Source organism: Chionomys nivalis, chromosome 14 (assembly GCF_950005125.1).
Source record: "Chionomys nivalis chromosome 14, mChiNiv1.1, whole genome shotgun sequence".
Taxonomy (NCBI): domain Eukaryota; kingdom Metazoa; phylum Chordata; class Mammalia; order Rodentia; family Cricetidae; genus Chionomys; species Chionomys nivalis.
Window position 1 is genome coordinate 60,302,720 of NC_080099.1, and position 22,714 is coordinate 60,325,433.

General features: G+C 38.0%; 1 protein-coding gene across 3 annotated transcripts in view; it reads right to left on the bottom strand.

The window, feature by feature from the left end:
- Positions 1-13,615: 13,615 nt before the first annotated feature.
- Positions 13,616-22,714, bottom strand: part of Rnf138 (ring finger protein 138) — a 28,806-nt gene continuing 19,707 nt past the window's right edge. For 2 of the 3 annotated variants that reach the window (XM_057789094.1, XM_057789095.1), the window contains 4 exons: positions 22,483-22,539; positions 20,240-20,351; positions 17,665-17,772; positions 13,616-15,752 (listed from right to left, as the gene is read on the bottom strand). In XM_057789094.1, coding sequence (XP_057645077.1) covers positions 15,684-15,752; positions 17,665-17,772; positions 20,240-20,351; positions 22,483-22,539 — 346 coding nt within the window. In that variant the 3' untranslated portion in view covers positions 13,616-15,683. The remainder of the gene's footprint in view (positions 15,753-17,664; positions 17,773-20,239; positions 20,352-22,482; positions 22,540-22,714) is intronic. The other variant, XM_057789096.1, reaches the window with a different exon arrangement.

Here is a 22,714-nt window from a genome sequence, read left to right on the forward strand (position 1 = left end):
GCGTATTGATGATTTTGTAACCATAGCCCAAATACATTTCAGAATTTTCATTACCCACTGAAAGTTTTCTGTATCCCGATACTAAGCCTCTCTGCTGACAGTAATCCAAATCGAGCCAAATTAAAAATTAAAAGCCCAGGTTTAATGAGTAAAAGGCTCCTGGATGATCTCCCCACCCTCCAGAGAGGAGACTGGGGAGAAGAAACCGCGTGGCCAGTCCCTAGGGGGCAGTTTAAATACTCTGTAGGTGTGGTCTTGAACTTCTCCCGGGTGTAGGACCTGACAAGCTCATTAGCGGCCTGAATTTACCCTGAGGCAATACCTGCCTCTGAAAATGGCACAAACTGAGACCACCCAGGAACAGACCATCCAAAAGGAATCCCTAACTTCCCATACAGATTAGATCTATGTAAGTCTCTCTTAGTGTCCTCATTGTTGTCTAAATTCTCTGGGATTGTGGTTTGTAAGCTGGCTTTCCTTGATTTATGTTTAAAAACCACCTATGATTGAATACATATGATAATTGTCTTTCTGTGTCTGGGTTACCTCACTCAAAATAATGTTTTATAGCTCCATCCATTTGCCTGCAAAATTCAAGATGTCGTTATTTTTTCTGCTGTGTAATACTCCATTGTGTAAATGTACCACATTTTCCTTATCCATTCTTCGGTCGAGGGGCATTTAGGTTGTTTCCAGGTTCTGGCTATGACAAACAATGCTGCTATGAACATAGTTGAGCACATGGCCTTGTGGCACGGTTGAGCATCCTTTGGATACATACCCAAAGTGGTATTACTGGGTCTTGAGGAAGGTTGTTTCAAATTTTCTGAGAAATTGCCACACTAACATCCAAAGAGGTTGTATCAGCTTACATTCCCATAGGAATGCAGAAGTGTTTCCTTTTCCCCTCAACCTCTCCAGGATAAGTTGTCATCAGTGTTTTTGATCTTGACCATTCTTACAGGTGTAAGATGGAATCTCAGAGTTGTTTTGATTTGCATTTCTCTGATGACTAAGGATGTTGAACATTTCCTTAAGTGTCTTTCAGCCATTTTAGATTCCTCTGTTGAGAGTTCTCTATTTATGTCTGTACTCCATTTTTTAAAATTGGATTATATGTTCTTTTGATGACCAATTTCTTGAGTTCTTTGTATATTTTAGAGATCAGACCTCTGTCTGATGCGGAGTAAGTGAGGATCTTTTCCCATTCTGTAGACTGTTGTTTTGTCTTGTTGACCGTGTCCTTTGCTTTACAGAAGTGTTTCAGTTTCAGGAGGTCCCATTTATTAATTGTTTCTCTCAGTGTCTGTGCTGCTGGAGTTATATTTAGGAAGTGGTTCCCTGTGCCAATGTGTTCAAGTGTTTTTCCCACTTTCTCTTTTATAAGATTCAGTGTGACTGGCTTTATGTTTAGGTCTTTGATCCATTTGGACTTGAGTTTTGTGCACGGTGATAGATATGGGTCTATTTTCATTCTGCTACATGTTGATATCCAGTTATGCCAGCATCACTTGTTAAATATGCTTTCTTTTTTCCATTTGATATTGACAATTGTTGAGGAAAAATTACAGGAGGCACGAGTGGATAGGGTGAATCCATATCTTAGTTGTATCCCAGTCATATTGCCTTCCAGAATTTCTCCTATGGGAATTTTAATGCAAAGGGAAGATATTATTTTAGAATGGATATTTATACCACATAAACCAAATAAAAAATTAAAAACTTATGTGGAAAAAGTCTCTGAATTAATTCTAAAAGGTAAACTGAGACTTTGACATCTAGAAGGTATAGACCCAGCAGAAATTATAGTGCCTTTTACTACTGATGAAGTAAAAAAAAGTTATGGGAAGACAATGAACCATGGCAAAGAGCTTGTGCTAATTTTTTGGGAGAAATTAATAGCAACTATCCCAAAAGTGATAGATTTAACCTCATAAAGAGAACTTCTTGGATTCTTCCTAGAATTGTACATGATGCACCAATAACTGGAGCTCATGCATTTTATACTGATGTGATGTGGGAGGGTCTTCTGTTTTGTGTTGATTTCATTCGTCTGTAGAAGGAGCTGCGGGCTGCATTCCTACTGCCTAGCTCCTGGCCGCCTGGCTAGTTTATGCCCGAAAAAAACAACACACAAATTATATTCTTTTAAACACTGCCTGGTCTATTAGTTTCAGCTTCTTATTGGCTAATTCTCACATCTTGATTAACCCATTTCTAATAATCTGTGTAGCACCATGAAGTGGTGACTTACCAGGAAAGATTCAGCATGTCTGACCTGGCGGCTGGCTCCATCGCATCTGAGCTCACTTCCCTTCTTCCCAGCATTCTGTTCTGTCTACTCCACCTACCTAATTTTCTGCCCTATCAAAAGCCAAGGCAGTTTTTTTATTAACCAATGAAATCAACACAAAACAGAAGACCCTCCCACATCACTGATGCAAATAAATCAGGGAACGCAGGTTACAAATCGGAAGAATTGAGTAAGGTAGAACAAAGCCCTTATAATTCTGTCCAGAAGGCAGAATTATATGGTATTCTTATGGTGCTAAGGGATTTTAAAGAACCTCTTAATATAGTTATGGATTCACAATATGCAGAAAGAGTTATCTTGCATATTGAAACCGCTGAATTTATACCAGATGATACAGAATTGACTTTATTGTTTATCCAGGTGCAAGACATAATTAGGAATAGGCTTTATCCTATGTACATAACACACATCCGATCCCATATGGGTCTACCTGGTCCTCTAGCACAAAGTAACGCTGAAATTGATCAATTATTGGAAGTGTGTTGCAGGCCTCAGAATTTCATAAAAAACATCACATCAATAGACTTAAAGAAAGAGTTTTCTATTACAAGGCAACAAGCTAAGGAGATTATAAAGAGATGCCCTACTTGCTCTTTCTATAATAAAACACCATTGCCTGCAGGAAGTAACCCAAAGGGTACTCAAAGGAATGAAATCTGGCAGATGGATGTGTTCCACTTTACAGAATTTGATAAATTAAAATATGTACACCATACCATAGACACGTATTCAGGTTTTCAATGGGCAACTGCCCTGAGCTCAGAAAATGCTGATTCAGTAATCATACATTTATTGGAAGTTATGGCCATCATGGGTATACCTGCATAAATAAAGACAGACAATGGTCCAGCATATGTATCTAAGAAAATGAATTTTTTTTTGCTTATTATAATATAAAGTACATTACAGGTATACCAAATAATCCTACAGGTTAGGCAGTCATAGAAAGGTCAAATCATACTATAAAGAATATGCTGAACAAACAGAAAGGGACGGAAAATACCCCCAGAAATAGATTGAATAATGCTTTATTAACCTTGAACTTTCTTAACACTAGTGAGAAAGGAACAACAGCAGCAAAGAGGTACTGGATAATGGAAAAAACTTCTGAATTGAATCAACCAATGGAAACCAGGAAATGTACTATGTTGGGGAAGGGTTTTCGCTCTTATCTTTGCAGGGAAATATGCATCATCAAAAATTCAATAGACCCTGGATGTTTGAATGCTGACAGAAGAAAAAATAACTGTCCACTAAGGAGCATCTAGAAAACAGAATATAGTTTATGAATCCAGGTATGGGTTACACTTACATTTACACACACACATGTGCACGCGCACACATACATATGTATATTAATATATTCAGCTGGTTTTAGAGTTGGACAATGGCTCTGTACTTCTCTAAATCCAAGCGTGTTGTTAAAAGGAACATTCAGAGTTTCTGTCTCATATCGGAAGCCATCTGGTATGGGACAGAAGAAAGACTTTAGGAAAAATTTTTACTTTCTCCATGCTTTTTTTGTCTATATCATATTCGTCATTGAATGTATGCATATATGAAGATTTCATGATGAACAATAGATTTTCTTACAGATTCTTTCCCTGCAGTAATCTTTGAAGTTTCCAGGAAGAAGATGGGGCCCCACAGTAACAACCCTACCTAGTTGAGATGACATCATGATGCAGACAGCGCTTCTATAAGACCGCTTCTTTATTTGGGTACCAGCTGCTGAAATGGTATACCTTCTCATGGCATTCTGGCCAGGATTCCAAATAAGAATTTTGAAAAAAAAAATCCTATTTATTGACTGCTTGAAAATTGTTTGCAACTATACTAGACAGTAATTTTGAAACTTAACCATCACTTTAATTTTGTAGGATTCCGTTAAGAGAACATCACCCCCATGACAGTGGGAAGCAATTCTAGAAGACGACATCCCCATTTCCAAAAAGTTTGTCCATAGAGTTGGGAACACTGCTTAGGGGATGTTGACTATTACTTGTATTAGATAGAGGGTTGGGGTAAAAACTATGTTTGTTTTAAAAAAGGGGGGGAATAGTGGGTAATAGAGTGAATACTTGTGAGCTATGGGGTAAAAACTATGTTTGTTTTAAAAAAGGGGGGGAATAGTGGGTAATAGAGTGAATACTTGTGAGCTATGGGGTAAAAACTATGTTTGTTTTAAAAAAGGGGGGGAATAGTGGGTAATAGAGTGAATACTTGTGACCTATTTATTATTCATGGATAATTTACATTGGTATAGTTTTTGTATATTGATACAAATATACAAATTTATCTGTTACTTTTATTTATTTGTACACCTATACAAAGTTATTTTTCAGATTGTATATATGTATGTGATTATCTCTGTCTAGGACATTTTGTATATTGATACAACTTTTAGGATATATTTTCATATTGCATTATATATTACTCCTACTTAGATACTTATATATTGTTTACATTTTGAGGTCATTGTCCTCATTTGTTGGACATTTGTTTACAAGTTATTTAATATTCTGACATGAAGTTTTAGTCTTTAAGTTATACAGGTATTAATTATTATAGGCCAATAGTTGTTCATGCTTGCTGTACATACAGTTAGATCAATTAGGTTCTTTAGATACATAGAGATTACCTGTCTAGATAGGTAATCTTCAACCACTTCAAGGTTCTATGGAACATGGTATTTAAATAACTTAAGGTTCTGTTGACATGAGACATGACTGCTTCTGACATCACCAATCTATTCCCAAGAGAATGTTGGGCACCAAAGACACTCCACTTGGAACTTATTTTCTTCTTGGCAAAACTGGACTTTGGGCAAAGAACTGACAATGCCTCAATCACTGACAAGTTACATGATATCCGGAAATGAGTAAGCAGGACTGTCAAATCTTGCCAAGACAGGATAAGACAGTTTTGGAAATTTTTCTGTCTCTAAAAATGGTCTGTCAATTACTCTAGGCCATAGCCAAAGTTGGTTGCTTCAACGTTGCAAAATGAGACTTTGGGTGATTGGTCAGGTATCTAATTGTCTCTGTCATATATTGCTCGCTTTGGAAGCTACTTGATTGTACTTCCTGCCTGCTCAAGTAATATTATCTCCCTTCTCAGGCCTTCGATAAGGTTGAAGATTAGATAGTCGTAGTTACAATCCTCTTATGATCTAGCCAAGCCATCTCCAATATAAGACTTGGACTCCATAGGATAGAATGTTTACTAAAACATTTAGCATATGTTTCTTGCTTAATATTGTTTATGCTAATTGCAATTCTAATCTTATACTTTTTTTTTTTTTTTTTTTTTTTTGGTTTTTCGAGACAAGGTTTTTCTGTGGTTTTGGAGCCTGTCCTGGAACTAGCTCTTGTAGACCAGGCTGGTCTCGAACTCACAGAGATCCGCCTGCCTCTGCCTCCTGAGTGCTGGGATAATCTTACACTTAATATCTGTTTCTAGTGTATACAGTTTTATATTGGGTTTAGAACTCTCTTACTTAAACAAAAGGGGGAGATGCTGTGGGAGCTCCTTCCACTCCTTCAGCCAATAGCCTTTAAGATACCAGCTCACTTGGGCGTGGTCTCTTTTGCTTTAGAAAGAAGCAGTAGCCATGCACTCTCTCTCTTGCTTCTGGCTCCACTTCTGGCTACTAAACTCCTTTCCTGGTTGTTCAGAGGGCTGTTGTCTAGGATGGTGATCTGTAAGTTTTTCCCTTTAAAAAAATAACCCTTTTATTAATCATAATTCCAAACTGGTGTGGGATTGTTTTGTGACTTATACCTTCACCATTCTATGAAGGCTTCCTCCCTCTGAGATTCCATAGCATTTATTTTTGCCATTCAAGTTGGATGTGTAGTTGTCTATCTACTTACTAACATAAAAGCCTGGGAGTATATGCCTGTAAATCCCAGCTGGGTAAGTAGAGGCGGGAGAATCCAATTGAGAGGTCTAGGTCATTTTTGACTACATAGAGAATTTGTGACCAGCCCTTATGAGACCATGCCTCATACAAATAAATGAAGATTAATAAGAAGCTGGTGAAAGGCCCCTGGGTCTCATGAATGTAGCAGGTTTGCTCTGAGAAGAGCACAAGGTGCAGGCATGTTCTTTTCCCTTCTCTTGCCCCTCTGTGACCCTCCACATTGTGTTGCCTTTTCATTCTGCCACCTGTTCCCCATCTCCCACTTCCAGATACCTTTTCTCCATTTCCCTTCCATTCAGTCAGCCAACATCTACTGAGTGCCTGTTGTGTGTGAATTACAAAAGAAAATACTAGTTTCCCTTCTTATCAATGGAGGATGTCATGAATTACAGATAAATCTCCAAAACTATACACTTTTATAAAGAGCTCTGAAGTTTGACGGCAACTACCTTAGGTAGAAACTGAAAGGTTAACTAGCCTGTGAAAGCAATATATTAGATAGGTGTGTAATTTCACTGAACCTTATAAATCCCTCACCCCAACCTCTACTATTATAAAAAAAAAAAAACCCACCCCAACTGAGCTTGAAGCTCTCTGATCGTGCCAAAATGTTGGACACATGGAGAGTCTGAGTTCAAACTTAAGTAAAAATAAAGGCTTTTTGCTATTACATACATAGGACTTGGTTTCCTAGTTGGTTTTTGGGGGACTCCATGATCTGGGCATAACAGTGTGCAATGCATGAGGCTGTGTGTGTGTGTGTGTGTGTGTGTGTGTGTGTGTGTGTGTGTAAGTGTGGATGTGTGTTATACTGTTCCACAGAGAAAACAAGATGAGAGATGCTACAAGTACATACATAAACTGTACTCTTTCCTCCCTTGTCCACTGACTCCAAAACTACTGGATTTGGAACGCCCTGTCATGTTATAGTTCTAAGCTGCCATCTAGTGGCTCCTACATGCATGTTATACTCAGTCTGCCGTGGGAAGCCTGGCTTCAGTCTGATGTCAAATTCCTTTTGCCTTCTACATTCTGGTCCTTCCACACTCCCTGAAATCTGGGAACAGTGCATCTCACATATGACAGAAGAGCTGAAACACATACTTCCTTCTGTAGCAGCACCAGTATTCCTCTAAGAATCACGAAAATGGGTTACAATACTCCATATTTTTCAAGAAAACAAGCATCCCATCCCAAGACCTCCAAAACAGCAGGAGTGCACAACTTCCCATTCACCTTGAAATTTGCATTTTAAGGACTCATTGTTCCCCAGGCAATCCAGATTCCTTTCACATGCACTTATTGGGCAGTCGTGAGGCAACCTGATGTAAGACCATGTGACAATTATAATCATAAAGGAAACCTGGGACAAAATGCTCACACCTCTATTTTAGGGTGAGTGGTGCCTTCTAGAAACACCCTTAAAACAAGAAAGTCAACAGGTCAACAGTGGAAATAGAGCAGCTCTTCAGGGAGAGAGGAAAACTGAGCTGTTTGGGAGGGAAAGCACACACAGAGACACAGAGAGCACAGCACAGCACATTGCATCACGACTAATAAAAACCCAGAGGCAGATATTTGGGCTCAACCTGAAGATCAGAAAAGCAAAACAGCCAAGCCACTAGAGAGCTCTTACCTCTATGAAATCTTCAGATTCAGAGTTCCTCATCCTGTTTTATATTCCTCTCTAGTGCTGTGATTAAAGCCACGTACCACCACTATCAGGCTGCTGTGGCTAACTAGTGTGGCTGCTGGGATTAAAGGTGTCTGCCACCACTGCCTGACCTGTATGGCTGACTAGTATTGAAATTACCTGGTGCAAGTGAGAAGGAAACACGGGAGACGCAACAAACCCACCTAGGAGTTTATTAGAGGAGGCGTGTACAGGCCTGGGGAAGTCAGTGTGCAGAGAGAAAAAGATGGCGCGTCCAGCTTTTAAAAGGTGCCTAGCGCATGCACAGGGGGTTGACGTGGCATAGGCAAATGACAGGGCTCACGCATGCACACAAGGGCTTAACTGAGTCATAGATGGATTATGTAATCCATGCCTCATGTAGGTCATGGCGGGGGGGGGGGGGGCTTTAACATCCCCGGGGGCCATTAGGTACTTCTGCCTGAGGGCTTGTATGCACCTGCATGACCCCTAGAACCTGGAAGTATCAGCCTTATGTAGCTGAAATCATTACAAGACTGCTTTGCACTGACCTTTAGGCAAGCTTTATTTATTAAAACACAAATATTATACCACTAACACACACACACATAAATTCTAGCACTCTGATGCAAGTTCCACAAATCCAAGTAGCCAAGCTTTCAAGAATACATTTAAATGTTCTTAGGGAAAACATCTCCTTTTTTATCTTCTTCCAAACAAAATCTGGTACTGGGACTGGGGAGATGGTTCTGAAAGACCCCCGGAGTAGAGAGACTCTCACTCAAGTCTCGGGATAACACAACCCCCAAGGAACTCATGAAAGACGACCTTGCTGAGATCACACAAGGTTTATTGACAGGACAGAAACCAATGCACTGGGGCTGAAACTCATTTCCCACACAGGGGTAGAGTTCGACCCTGAGTAGCTGGGAGAAGGGGTATTTAAGGAAGAAACCATAACCCAATAACCCAAAGGGGGAGGGAGGGCATCATTGGAAAATTCCGAAAATACCAGTGATAATCACAAGGGGGTAACTCCCTGTTTCTCAAGATTATAATCTAACTTTATGGTCAGCTAGTTCCTGGAACAGTCACTGAACCGGCTAACCTAGATTTTTTATTCTTTTCTCCCTGCTTAGATTTTTGGATTTATCCGGGTCTTTCAGTTCAGTGGTTAAGGGCATTTGCTGCTCTTTCAGAGGATCCAAGTTTGGTTCCTAGCACCCACATCATGTGACTTATAATCACTTGTTTAACTCCAATTCTAGTGACATCTAATTCCTTCTGGCTTCTTCAGGCACCTGCACTCAAGTGGATATTACCACCCTTCCCACATACACACAATCTGACCCACATACACACAATCTGACCCACATACATACAATCTAAATGCCTTTGGCTTCCTCCAGCATCTGTCCTTGTGTCCATACCGATATACAGATATACAAAATCCTACATACAAAAAAATTATAAAAAATCTTACATTGACCCATAAAAATTTTTTGACATAAATTTTGCCCAGCATTCGCTCTCTTTAATACAGTTCTTTCATTTCAAAATCACTAATTCTTTTTGTTTTAGGTTTGAAAAAGGGATGTAGCCTAGGCCAGTCTCAAACTTTCTATAGCCAAGGATAACCTTGACTCCCTCCCTGGTCCTCACATGCCCACCTCACTCAGCTTTATTGGCTAGAGGTCAACCCAGGGACTCTGGCATGCTAGGCAAGCAGTCCATCAACTGAAGTGCATCCCTACCCTCAAAATCAGTAATTCTAAAGCAACACTTGGCATTTTTGTAATTCACCTATCCGTGTTACTGGACTGAGGATGGCTCAGTGACATCTCCTAGGCACTACTGAAAATATGTTTAGTGTCTCACAGGAAAGGCAAAAAGAAAAGGAAGGGGGTCCTGTTTTCCCCCATTCTGTTTACATGCCCACAACTTAGCTCAGAGGATTATTCCTGGAGAACTTCAGAAGGCCAGAGACCACCATGTTGGCCACATTGTGTTATCTCCACAGTGATTAAAAAATGACATCCCGAGCTGGAGAGATGGCTAGCGGGTTAAGAGCACTGGCAGTTCTTCCAGAGGACCTGGGTTCATTTCCCAGCACCCACATAGCAGTTCACAACTGTCTGTAACTCCAGCTCCAGGGGATATGATACCTTCATACCAATGCACATAAAATAAAGTTAAATTATTTAAAATATGTATGTATGTGGAAGTGACTGTAAATACCAGAGAACCAGAAAGGGATCTAGAGGGGAAAAGGTTTTAAGAGTAGGGTAAGGAGGGTAATAAAAATACAACATGAAAGGGGGAATACTGATGGTGGAAGAGTTTAAGTGTGGAAATGGGGTGGAGGAGGGGAGAGGTTCCCCCAAAACGTATGTTTGAAAATGCCAAATGGTTGAAAGGATTTTTGCTCCCATCAAGGCTGGATGACATGAATAATTTGTTCTGCAACTATTTTTTTAGTCTTAATACTAAATACCTTTATTAAATATGTAAAACAAGGAAGCAAGAGGGTTCTGTAGAAGACAGACAACCCATACCTATAAAATGCCTGGAAGCCTTCAGGCTTGTTAGCAACATGTCTCAGATGGTGAAAGCACTTGTCTGCATACCTGATGACCTGAATTTGATCCCTGGAACCCACAGTGGAAGAAAAGACTCTTCAAAGTTGTCCTCTAGTTTCTGTATGCACAGCACTCACACGCCCAGTCTTTTTCCCCTCCCTCCCTCCCTCCCTCCCTCCCTCCCTCCCTCCCTCTCTCCCTCCCTCCCTCCCCCGTCTCTCTCATACATACACATTTGTTGAAAAGACATGTAAAACATAGCCATGGAGAGCATGGAGAGCATAGGTGTTAGGCTATCTGCACCTTCCTTCAGTCAGTTACAGTGAGACCAGCCAGTTTTTGGTTTATTATATACAGCACCGCTAAGGTCAAGAGACTGCCTAGTTTCAAGCCAATGTTCACAAACACCAAAACTTTGGTTAGGTATTGTGGCATGTGCCTGCAATCCCAACGTTCTAGAGGCTGAGACAGGATTCAAGTTCTAGGCAGTCTTGCCAAGAAACTAAATTTTTTATTTAAAAAAAAAAAAGACCTTTTTTGGGGGGGGAGACAAGGATTTTCTGTGTAGCCTTGGCTGGTCTCTGCTTCTTCTTGAGTGCTGGGATTAAAGGTGTGTACCACCACCGCCAAGCCGACTCTACATTTCTAATCTGAGCAAAAGACAAGTTAGATATGTGGGGAAGATAGGTTGATGTGAGCAGTCACTTATGCTTGTTCTCTTTGTGCATGCTCAGTGTCATGTCCATCACTGCCATGGATAGACCAGCAATTTCCTTCCCCACATCCTGCGTGTCTGCTCCATGTCCTCCATTGAGTAGGTTATTAATTCAACTAATATGTTCTGTATGCACACTTATACTCTTGCATCTTACTCATCTCCAACTGTATAAATAGTCTCTTTTGTCTCATGTGGTTCTCCCGCCTCCATCTCTCAAGTGCTACCATGACCAGTATTTTTAAGATTTTCACTTTATGTGCATGGAGACTGTACAACCATGCCTGATACCTGTTGAGGTCAGAGGTGTCAGGAGCCATTTTCCAGGGATGATGGCGGGGACCATTGTCCTGGGGATGTTTGCGGAGAGCCTCACACCCCAACTGTATTGAGAACTGTTTGTTGGCAGAGCCCACCCCACACCCAACTATCTTGAGAGTTATCTGTTAGCGGAACCCGCCCCACATTCCAACTATCTAGAGAACTGTTTGTGGTTGGAATCACAAAAGGAACGATTCCGCTTGCATAGAGAACTAGGTGTATCCTCCTGACCGAGGAACGAGTCAGGACTCGTGTCCTCGTGACCAACTCGTGACCAAGTGTCGGCTCGTGACCATCTCTGCAAGATCCCTTCCTGCCCTAGCCATGCCCCTGCCCCCATCCCAACCCAAATTCCTCATCCAGGGGCTATATAAGCCACAACCATGACGCTAATAAATGGAGGCTTTGACAATAGGTCTTGCTTGGCCTCCTTCCTCTTTCTTGCCCATGTCTTTTCAGATAGCGCCTCTCCGGGACCCTGGAATAACTGACCTGCCAGGCGGGTTACAACCCCTAGACTAACTGACCCGCTGGGCGGTTACACAGAGGTATCAGTCTCTACAACTGGAGTTACAGGTAATTGTTAGCTTCCATATGGGTGCTGGGAATTGAACCCTGAACCTCTGGAAAAGTAACCAGTGCTTTAATCCCCTAAACCATGTCTAGACAGACATACACACACACAAGCAGTTTTTTAAAACCAGACTGGCCTCAAACTCCTAATACTCCTGCTTCTGCCAAGTGCTGACACCTTTTTAAAGCAAGGATCTCGAGAACAGGCTGGTCTCCACCTCCCCAGTGCTGGGATTAGACATGTACCACTAGGTCCAGAAATCTAGTATGTTTAGAGAGGGTTGGAACAGATCTAATTACATAGCTCAGGCTGTTCTTGACCTTACAATGATCCCATTTGCCTCCGTTTTCCCAGAACTCATAAGGATCCCTTACACAGGGGCTGGAAGTGTACCTTATGAGTACATACACAGGGGCTGGAAGTGTATTTTATGAGTATATACTTCAGTTCCAAGAAAAAAGATACAGTGATATACTGCAGCCTTGCATTGCAGTTTGGTTCCTTAGCAGGAATGAAAGGCACTCACATCTTTTACTAGTGAGTACAGTGTGATGGTTGGCCTCTCTAAAGCCTATGACAGACAGGCCAATTGCAGTTGGTGTGGAGGGCTGTTAATCCCCCTTTACACAAGGCCCTTGTTTTTAACATACAGTGTCATCAGGGGACAACTCTGTGGAAGTCTGTGCTCTCCTTCCACTGTGTAGTTTCAGGGATCAAGCCCAAATTGCCAAACTTTGTCAGTAAGTGCTTTGTAATTCCCACTGAGCCATCTCACTGAACGTCTATTCTTTTTACTCTATGACCAACCTCTTAAAAAGATTTGTGTGTATGAGTGTCTTGCCTGCAATATGTCTACCACGTGCAGATACCCTATAACTGGATTATGGATGGTTGTAAACCAAATGCAGGTCCCCTACAAGAGCAAGTGATGAGCCATCTCTCCAGCTCTCAACATTTGACCTTGCTTATGTTTGCTCTCTATTCTTTCCCCAACCCTGTAGGTGGGCATCATGTAAAAATTCCACCTCCACTACAAACTGCACATGGATGTATTTGGGTGTATTCTAGGACACATCTTTCCTACATAAGCTAAAATAACATTCCTCTGATAGGAGTATATTTGAATACAAGATCTGCAATTCCTATAGAGGGCATGGTTCACTGAAGACAGTGATATTTACCAAGCAACCCAACACAAAGATGACACTAAATATGCAAAATATTCTTAGAGCCCTATCTTGCCTACAGCTGATTTCTCCACATTAAAGGTGTCAACTAGCTGACTTTCTGCTTGACTAGCAGGACTTGAAATATCTTGCTGTATGAATACTTTATGAAATAGTTATATGCAGATGTTTAACACTGGAAATACGTAAAGACAATTTTATACAGTTCAACCGAAAGTACAGTAGTATTAGCAAGTCAACTTTTCAAATGCAAAATAATAGAAGTTTCATGCATATTTTGCAGGGTCTTATGAGACCTAAAATGTTTATCTAAGGACAAATTTTAATTAAGACACACAAGTAGGAGAAAAACATTTTTAATTGAAAAAAAAATAAAGTAATACATCTCAAATAACACCATATTTAACAACATAAACTAAATTGTAAGGAGAAAGAGCTTTTCTAACCGGTTCTGTGAAACTGATGCCTCAGCATATTGCTACTTCTTTGCTTTATCCAAGAGCTACGGACTAAATAAAGTAGGGGATTCCCCCTATGAATTAAATTATAAAGCCTATCTATCCCTGTTCTTAATTCACTAACAAAGAGAAGTTTTTTCCATAGTTAGGAGTTTCCCAAAGTGTGTGTGTGTGGGGGGGTAATTCTTATGAAAAAGTTATTAATGTTTAACTCATCCACAAGACTTCAAAACAGGATTTCAAAATGGCCTCTAGTACAAGTTTCCATTTAAGGAAGTTTTAAAGAAGGATGGTTTATGGACACAATGGCTAAAATAAACTTTATAAAAGTATCAAAGTTATTGCTTTAAGCTGTAAGAACTGTGGACAAAAGTCTCCTTTTAAAGAGTTAATTATATAGATGCTCCTAAAATTCCTGTATGCCAACTGAAAGTGCTAGAAAACACAGCAAACATCACATTCAAGAAATGACAGAAAAAAAGGCATTAAGATGTATGGCTTTTGTGTGTGTGTGACTATATTATTAAACATAAATAAAGTTATTACTGTTTAACTGAAAAAGGTTTTTACAAAATGCATGTTCAAAATTAACATTTTTATTAAATCAAGTTAAAAAACGTTTATTGTAGAAAAGTCAACGAGGGTATTAAGAAAATCAAAATATACCTTTTTTTTTTTACAATATATGTATATATTAGCAGCAAACTACTTCAGAGATTTTCTTTTGAGTTTAGTTATTTTAAAGAAAGCATAACAGTGTATGTTAGCAATGGAATGTCAGGAATTCACTCTTCACCCTATACTCTGTGACCTGGCCTCCTCTACAATACTTTACACCAAAGACTAAGAACAAACTTAGTTTTGACTAAAGTGTAGTCAAACAGTAGCTGGTAAAGTCTCTCTCACTACATCACTTATGCATTATTTTCAAATATAACTAATGAGCACCATATAACAAATTTTCAGGTGTAATAACAGCCAACTGTACAACTTAGTATTTGGCTTACAGTTTAAAAAATTTGGTAACATACAAAATTTTAATCAAATGAGATAAATACTTCAATCCTATATTGCTTGCTTATTAAAACTCTTAATAGAAATTCTATACATAACCCGACAAACTCTAGGCAAAGATATATTTGTGTATAGATACATGCTAAAGTGTATGTACATATCCACATACATCTTCAACTTTGGATTTTTAAAAAACTAATTTAAGTGTGATATCATCACTGACTGAAGTCAGCTAGTGAGAAATACTAACTACAAAGAACTGCCATACAACTCATTTATGCTTACAAATTACTCAAGCCAGAGCGAAATAACAAACTAACCACAGAAAACTCTTTTCTCTTCTCTTGCTATGTTCATCTAATAGCAAAAGAAGAAACATTTGTACAATACGCTTTCAAAGTCAAAATTATTATAGAAATTTCACTAGTCTTCAAAAATACAAAAAATTACATAAATACAATTTTCTTATTGTTGAATTCCTCAGCTAGAATCTATACTTTAAAAAATCCCTTTGGATTATCCCACTTAGCACTTCAAGTTTCCATTCTGCAACTCTGACAAATGGCTCAGGTTTATTATTTTTATAGGAATCACATCTTTCAAAATTTGCTAGTTACCTTTGTACTAAAGTAAATAGAAGAAACTGTATCAAATATCAAAAACAACTTAATGAAACATTCAGAATATGTAATACAAGGAAGAAAAGGACAACAGGAATTCCCTTTCACCACACAAATAAAATACAACCTTTTCCATGCTGTTAAAGTAACTATCTAGAGAATGGAGTTAGGGTAGCCCACCTTTATTTTCAATTAAAAACCTAATACAGTAGAGTGAATTATTTTTATTAATATGCACAGCAAATTACTGAAATGGTGACTTCATGTCTTTCCCTTAAAGATGGCACTTGTAGGTACAAGGATGAAGAGAAGTGTACACACATCAGATGTTTACTTGAAAAGACTCTTCTACAGCAGTTTGATACTGGGCTTCCTCATCTAGCTGAAGATTCTAAAACAAGAAAAAACATGTAAACAGGAAAATAACTATTCAATTTTATCTAATGTATTAGATACCAATCTAATGTAATATCAATTTTATCTATGTACATCTTTGCATACATTTGCATACAAGGGAGTTTTAGGTTTTAAAATGCAAGATTAAGCTGAGCACCATGGTGTGTGTCATATTCTCAGACACTCAGGAGCATGAGGCAGGAGGATACCTTGAGCCCAGGGGTTTGAAACATGCATGGACATAATGGGATCCTATCTCAAAAATAGCAAAATATAAGGTTTCAACACACAAAATTTAAAAATTAAATTCTGCTACAATTATTAAGTAATAACTGCTCAGCTCAGCAGAGGATAAAATTTATACTGACTAAACTTATAACTAATAACACAATAGGGGATAGATAGCTCAGAGATTAAAAGTACTGACTGTTCTTCCAGGGGTTCCCAGCAACCACATGGTGGCTCACAACTATCTGTAATGAGATCTGGTGCCCTCTTTTGGCCTGCAGAGACACATGCAAGCAGAATGCTGTATGCATAATTAATAAATCTTTTTTTTAAAAAAACTGATAACACAATAAAGTTGTATCATTTCTAGAAAAGATTTGTTTTGAAGAGAAACTAATTTTAAGATAAGCATTTACTGAATTTATAGCTGAATAACAGCTTCTTAACCACAGCATGAAACTAAGTAACTATAGCTCAGTCATCTTTAAATTATAGACTGACTCTATGAATAGGGCTTAGTAAGTACCTCGGTGTGGAACAGTTACTTAGAATGCACTGAGTTCCCTCTCCCTGATTCATCAAACAACAGCAACAGCAAAAACCATACTCTATCTTTATCAATGCAATTTGCTGTCAATTTATGCCCCATGGATTAGCTTTAAAAAGACATCAAGTTGTCTACTTGACAAGCGAAATATAGTTTTCTATGCCATGGTATAACAAAGAATTAAGAGTAAAAATAGCTGACAAAACCCATTTTGCTCTTCCAAATATAGCCCTGCAGGCAGTTATCTGTTCTTAAAATGGAAATTTAATAATACGCAATTGCTTTCTAAAGTCACTAAAGAAGCACACGTGAATTTTACATATACATATTTACACTCAACAGACTAAAACTGCAAAGTCCATAAAAATGAAAATTATGTATGCCTGTGTTTACCTGAACAGAAAAACGAATATCATCTATTCTTTACTGAGAATCATGTATTAAATAAGATCTTAACCACACACAAGCTAAGTACAATTTTATAATTAATAAAGTAAGATTATCACATCATTTTTTTAAATTATCATGAATATGAAAAGTAGAAAACGACCCATTTTGGTTTGAGGGCCTTTGTTGCCTTTCCTAAGTAGACAACCTGGTTTTTGATGGGTTTCTTTGGTTTTGTTTGTTAATGTGCCTCATATAGCAGCTAACTCTATATCTGTAACACATTCTCCCCCACATGTTGTACCAATTTTACTTTTTTTTTTTTTTTTGGTTTTTTGAGACAGGGTTTCTCTGTAGCTATGGTACCTGTCCCAGAACTAGCTCTTGTAGACCAGGCTGGCCTCGAGCTCACAGAGATCCGCCTGCCTCTGCCTCCCGAGTGCTGGGATTAAAGGCGTGCACCACCACCGCCCGGCCAATTTTACTTTTCAAGCAGGTATAATTTTCTCTTAATTCTAGGTAATTTTTATTTAAACTTTCATTTTGCTATTAAGAGGCTTATTTTTCCAATAATTATCACTCTAGTATAAACAATAAATTCTCAGAACTTCATGAAGCTTAACAATTTTTACTAAATACAGCACCTTGCCCTTTATCCAGTGGTCTGATTCCATAACTTGCCTGAAAACTCAAATTTAGATTGAAAAGTTAATTTAACTTTCTTAATCTTGAAGAACTCACTTACCACAAATTCTCCATAATCAAACTGATGTCTTTGATTTAGATGACTAACGAAATTTCTAGTAATCTGGCTAGGATCTCCCCAAGGAAGAGACACACAAATAGGACATGTCTATGAGAAACAGATTGTTTTAAATAAAAAAATTACAAAATGATGAAACATTATATACTTATTGAGAGCATTAAAATACAAGCTCACATGACTAAAAATGTCAGGTATACTTCATTGTTGCATTTTGCAGATATTACATTTCTTTAGAAATTGAAAGTCTGGGCCAACCAGTGTCAAGCAAGCCTATTTGGCAAACAGCTCAAATGTTTAGCAATGAAGCATTTAACTCAGATGTTATACTTTAGACAAAGTTCTATTGCATACTTAACAGAAACAGTATATATACTCAAGTGTAACTTTTATATGCACTGAAAAATCAGAAAAGGTGTAGCTCAATTTACACCAATTTTTAATATATATATTGGTTTTGTTTTTTTTTTTCCCCCTGGAGATAGGGTCTCTCTAATGTAGTCCTAGCTGTCCTGGAACTTGCTATGTAGACTAGGCTGGCCTGAAACTCACTGAGATCCTTTTGCCTCTGTCTCCCAAATGCTGGCATTAAAGGTGTGCACCAGCACACCGAGCCCTCACATCACAATTTGCTTTACTACTGTGTCTGCACTCAAACCTACAGTGTCTCTTAAGGTTTGCCTGAACACAAAAAAACACTGGATAGTATAAACACATTGAGACAGGGTCTCACAAGGTAGCCCAGGCTGCTTTGAACTTGTGATCCTTCTAAGCCTCCCAAGTCCTGGAACTGCAGACATGTGCTACCACATGCAGCTCTAGAAATCCATTTCTAAGAGTCAAATCCCATAACTAGGTCATTTCCCAAGCAAATTACCTAAGATAAATAACACTATTATAGTAAGAATCATCATGGATATTCTATAATTTAAATCTCTAGTTATATAACTATTTAAACAAGAAACAACACATGCAGCCTATACTAACACCAATGTAGTAAGTTTTCATTACCTACAACATGTGCAATATAAAATCTTATTTAATCTAATTAAAAACTATTATAGAATTATTATTAGCTTGATTTCACTTACATGTAAAATGAAAATGGAATAAATTATAAAGTTTAAACTATATCCTCAAAGTCTTAATGAAGTACATTTATATATCACAAAAAGAAATAGCTGGATTCTAGCCAAAGCTGACAATGTACAAGTATTATGCAGAAAAGAATACAAATCAAATTAATTCAATATAAAACCAAGCATAATGTCTTAAGTATGAAGATTCCCTACATACCTCTTTGGTACTGTATTTGCTTATTTAACCCCTTCCCTTCTAATGAATGGTTGCAGAAATTGAAAGGAATCCTCAGTAGTTACTAGGGCATTTTTCTGAAACATGTTCTACTAGCTAAAATCATCTAAAGAGTGGCTGTAAATGTTACTAATACATTTTACTCACTCTTCAAGAAGCTGGTTGTGGTAGCTCAAACCTATAATCCCTAATCCTATTGTAGACTGTCTACATTATTCTCCTTTATATAAGGCAGTAAAATTTTATGTCACACTTTGCATCATGGTCAATCATTAGCAAAAATATGTTGTATTAATAACTTAAATCCAAATTGCAATCAACAACCTTCTCCTATATATGTATAGAAATATACAGAATCATCTACTGATGCTGAGGCAGAAAGAATACAAATGCAAGGTCTGCCTGGGCAACTAAGTAAGACCCCATCATAAAATTTTATTAGAAAAAAACTAAAAGGCTAGAGATATATTTTAATGGCAGGATGCTTGTGGGGCAAGTGCCCCAGTTCAAACCCCAGTACATGGTAGGGATAAAATAAAAAAGATGAAAGATTATCTTTCAGCTTAATATGTCCTCTTCCATTGTCTAAGAGTTAAAATTCTATGAAAGGTATGCTCAAAATAAGTTCTTCTGGGATCATTAACAAAATGCTGGAACCCTGTAATTACATTAATTTACACTAAAATGACAAAGACAAGTATGCATCAAAATAAAAATATAACATGATTCTTTCTTGCTTTACACATTCTTTACATATTCTTTAAAGATATAATTAAAAATATCTACTGGTTTTACTCTTTGCTTTTTGAAACAAGGTCTCACAGTATAGCTCTAGCTGGGAACTGTGCGCCAGAGCTAGGATTAAAGGCGTTCACCACCATGCCTAGTCCATTTTTATTCTTATATATAGGTATTATCTTCTGCAACAGAGTCACATGACTGGATCCATGTTTCAGCAGAATAAACTGAAAGGACCCAGTGGAATTAGGCTCTGCCACTAAACAGAAATGACTCCCTAGTTCACCTTTCATTCTTTCTTAGACTAGTCTGCATTAACTCACAGTAACTATCTTTCTTTACATGAGGTAATCCAATTTTAAATCTCATTTTTTTGCATCACAATCATTTATTAAAACTTTTAAATCCAAATTTAAATAAAGAACCCTCCCCTTTATATACAGGAAGACAGATTCATGGAACCACATGCTTTAAACGAAAGATTCTTTTGGATATATGTACTCACCACAGGAACTATCTGAAATAGATGGTTACTATTACAGTGATCCAATAAACGCTGTCTGGTGAAATTTGACTCTTGACATAAGGGACACTTAAAGGTGGGATGCCCAGAAGAACTATAAGGCAATTCAAATGAGACATACTGAAATTCAAAATCATCAACTTAAAAAATGAGATGTTTCTGTTTTCTGATACATTGTTATGAATTTATTGCTGTGTTTTAAGTCATAGTTCAGTCTCATTTTATACAGTACTAATGTTTATCATTTCAGACCGTTTTTTCCCCTTGCCGCATAGAGGCTAAAGCTAAGTACGATAGTCATGCCTTTAATTCTTAGTACTCAGAAGGTTAAAGCAGTAAGATCCTGAGTTCAAAATCAGCCTCATTTACCTAATGAAACCAAACAATTACAAACAAAACATGAGATCATACCTAAGAAGTCCAAATTTAATTGTAATCACTCATTTGATGCCAGAAGTCACTGTGTGTCCACTCAAGTTTCTAACTGTTATATGCTGTGGCACAATAGTCTTATACTCTGTAAAGATTTGTCTCTCATACTTGTTTAATAAAATGCTGGCTGGCCAGTAGCCAGGCAGAAAGTATAGTCAGGGCAACCAGAAAGGTTCAGTCTGCCATTGTAACCCAGACGCAGAGAAAGCAAGATGAAAATGCCTCACTGACAAAAGGTACCAAGCCATGTGGTTAACACAGACAAGAATTATGAGTTAATGTAGGATGTAAGAGTTAGTAAGAAGCCTGAGCTAATAGGCCAACATGTTTATAACTAATGTAGGCCTCTGTGTGTTTCTTTGGGACTGAATGGCTGTGGGACTGGGCAGGACAGAAATCTCTGTCAACAGTTCTACAGTTTAACACATTTTAGAATATACAGACTCCATGGACCAGTGAAAGAGCTCAACAAGTGAAAGCACAAGTAGTTATCTGAACTGCACAAGTATACAACAGCATGTGCTTTACTACCCTCCCCAAAGCACATAAAACAGTTAAAAAAGGATTTCCATCAAATTCTAACTTTAATATACCCCAGATTAAGAATCTAAGACAAAATTCAAAGAAAAAGCAAAAAGTAAAGACTGAAATGTGTAGTGGCTCAAATAACAATGACCCCCCCCCCAAAGGATCATGTTTGAATACTTGGTTCCCATTTGTTAGAACTGTTTGGGAAGGACAGGCAAGTATGGCCTTGTTGGAAGTGTGTCACTGGGCATACTTTGAAGTTTCAAACAACTGATACCATTTCTAGTGTGCTTTCTACTTCCTCCTTATGTATCAAGATAGGAACTGTTCCAGCTGCCAATCACCAAGCCTCATACCACCATCATGGACTCTAATCTAGAAATATAAGCCCTTAGGGGCTGGGGAGATGGCTCAGAGGTTAAAAGCACTGACTGCTCTTCCAGAGGTCTTGAGTTCAATTCCCAGCAACCACATGGTGGCTTGTGGCCATCTATGTGAGATCTGGTGCCCTCTTCTGGCATGCAAGCATACACGGAAGGAATGTTGTGTATATAATAAATAAATCTTAAAAAAAAAATAGAAATATAAGCCCCAAATAAATTCTATCTTCTCTAAGTTGCACTGGTCATGATGTTTTACCACAGAAACAGAAACCCTAAGACAAAGTAGTTCAAAGCAATCTAAGAATCAAGCATCACTGGGTTTTAACATCTCTGAATGTTATAGTAAGTGACAGTTCAATATTGACATCTTTGCCTGAATCATGAATGGAAGAAATCTGACCAGGAAAATAGATAAGCTTTTACATGGTCCTGAAAGCAACAACGATTATTTAAGCACTGTTTTTATTTCTGAAAAGCATTAGAAATAAATGGTAGAGAGAAGAACTTCTGCAAGCTATCCTCTATATATGGACTGTGGTATGCACACAAACACACAGCACAGATAAAAAAAAAATCACATAATACAATAGTAAAAAAAATCTACTAACTAATCTATTTTTATAACCTATAAGCCTGTAACTCCAAGTACTCTGAAGGCATAGGCAAGAGGATCATGATTTTAGGACCAGCCTAAGCTATAAGCAAAATCATGTCTCAGAGGAAAAAAAAATCTATTATGAGGATTCAGGGTTATAGCTCAATGGTACAGTGAATGTCTAGCATGCTCAATCTCTTGCTTAAATTCTTATCACCCCAAATAATAATCACCTTCTATATTATTCAACAATATTATTTACTAAAGTAGAATTTTTAAAAACTTACCTTGTATTCTCTTGGTAAGTTTCTGTGTTACCAGATGAAGGTGTTTCATTCCTATTACTTAAGAAGCACAGGGAGGAAAAGAGTTAATACCCCAAATAATAAAAGACACCAGGACTTCATTAATGTGAACTGTTTAATGAAGATGACAGGACTGAACTTCAGGGGCTGGAGAGATGGTTCAGCAGTTAATACTTCTGATCTTTTAGGCACCAGGCACACATCTGTTACATGT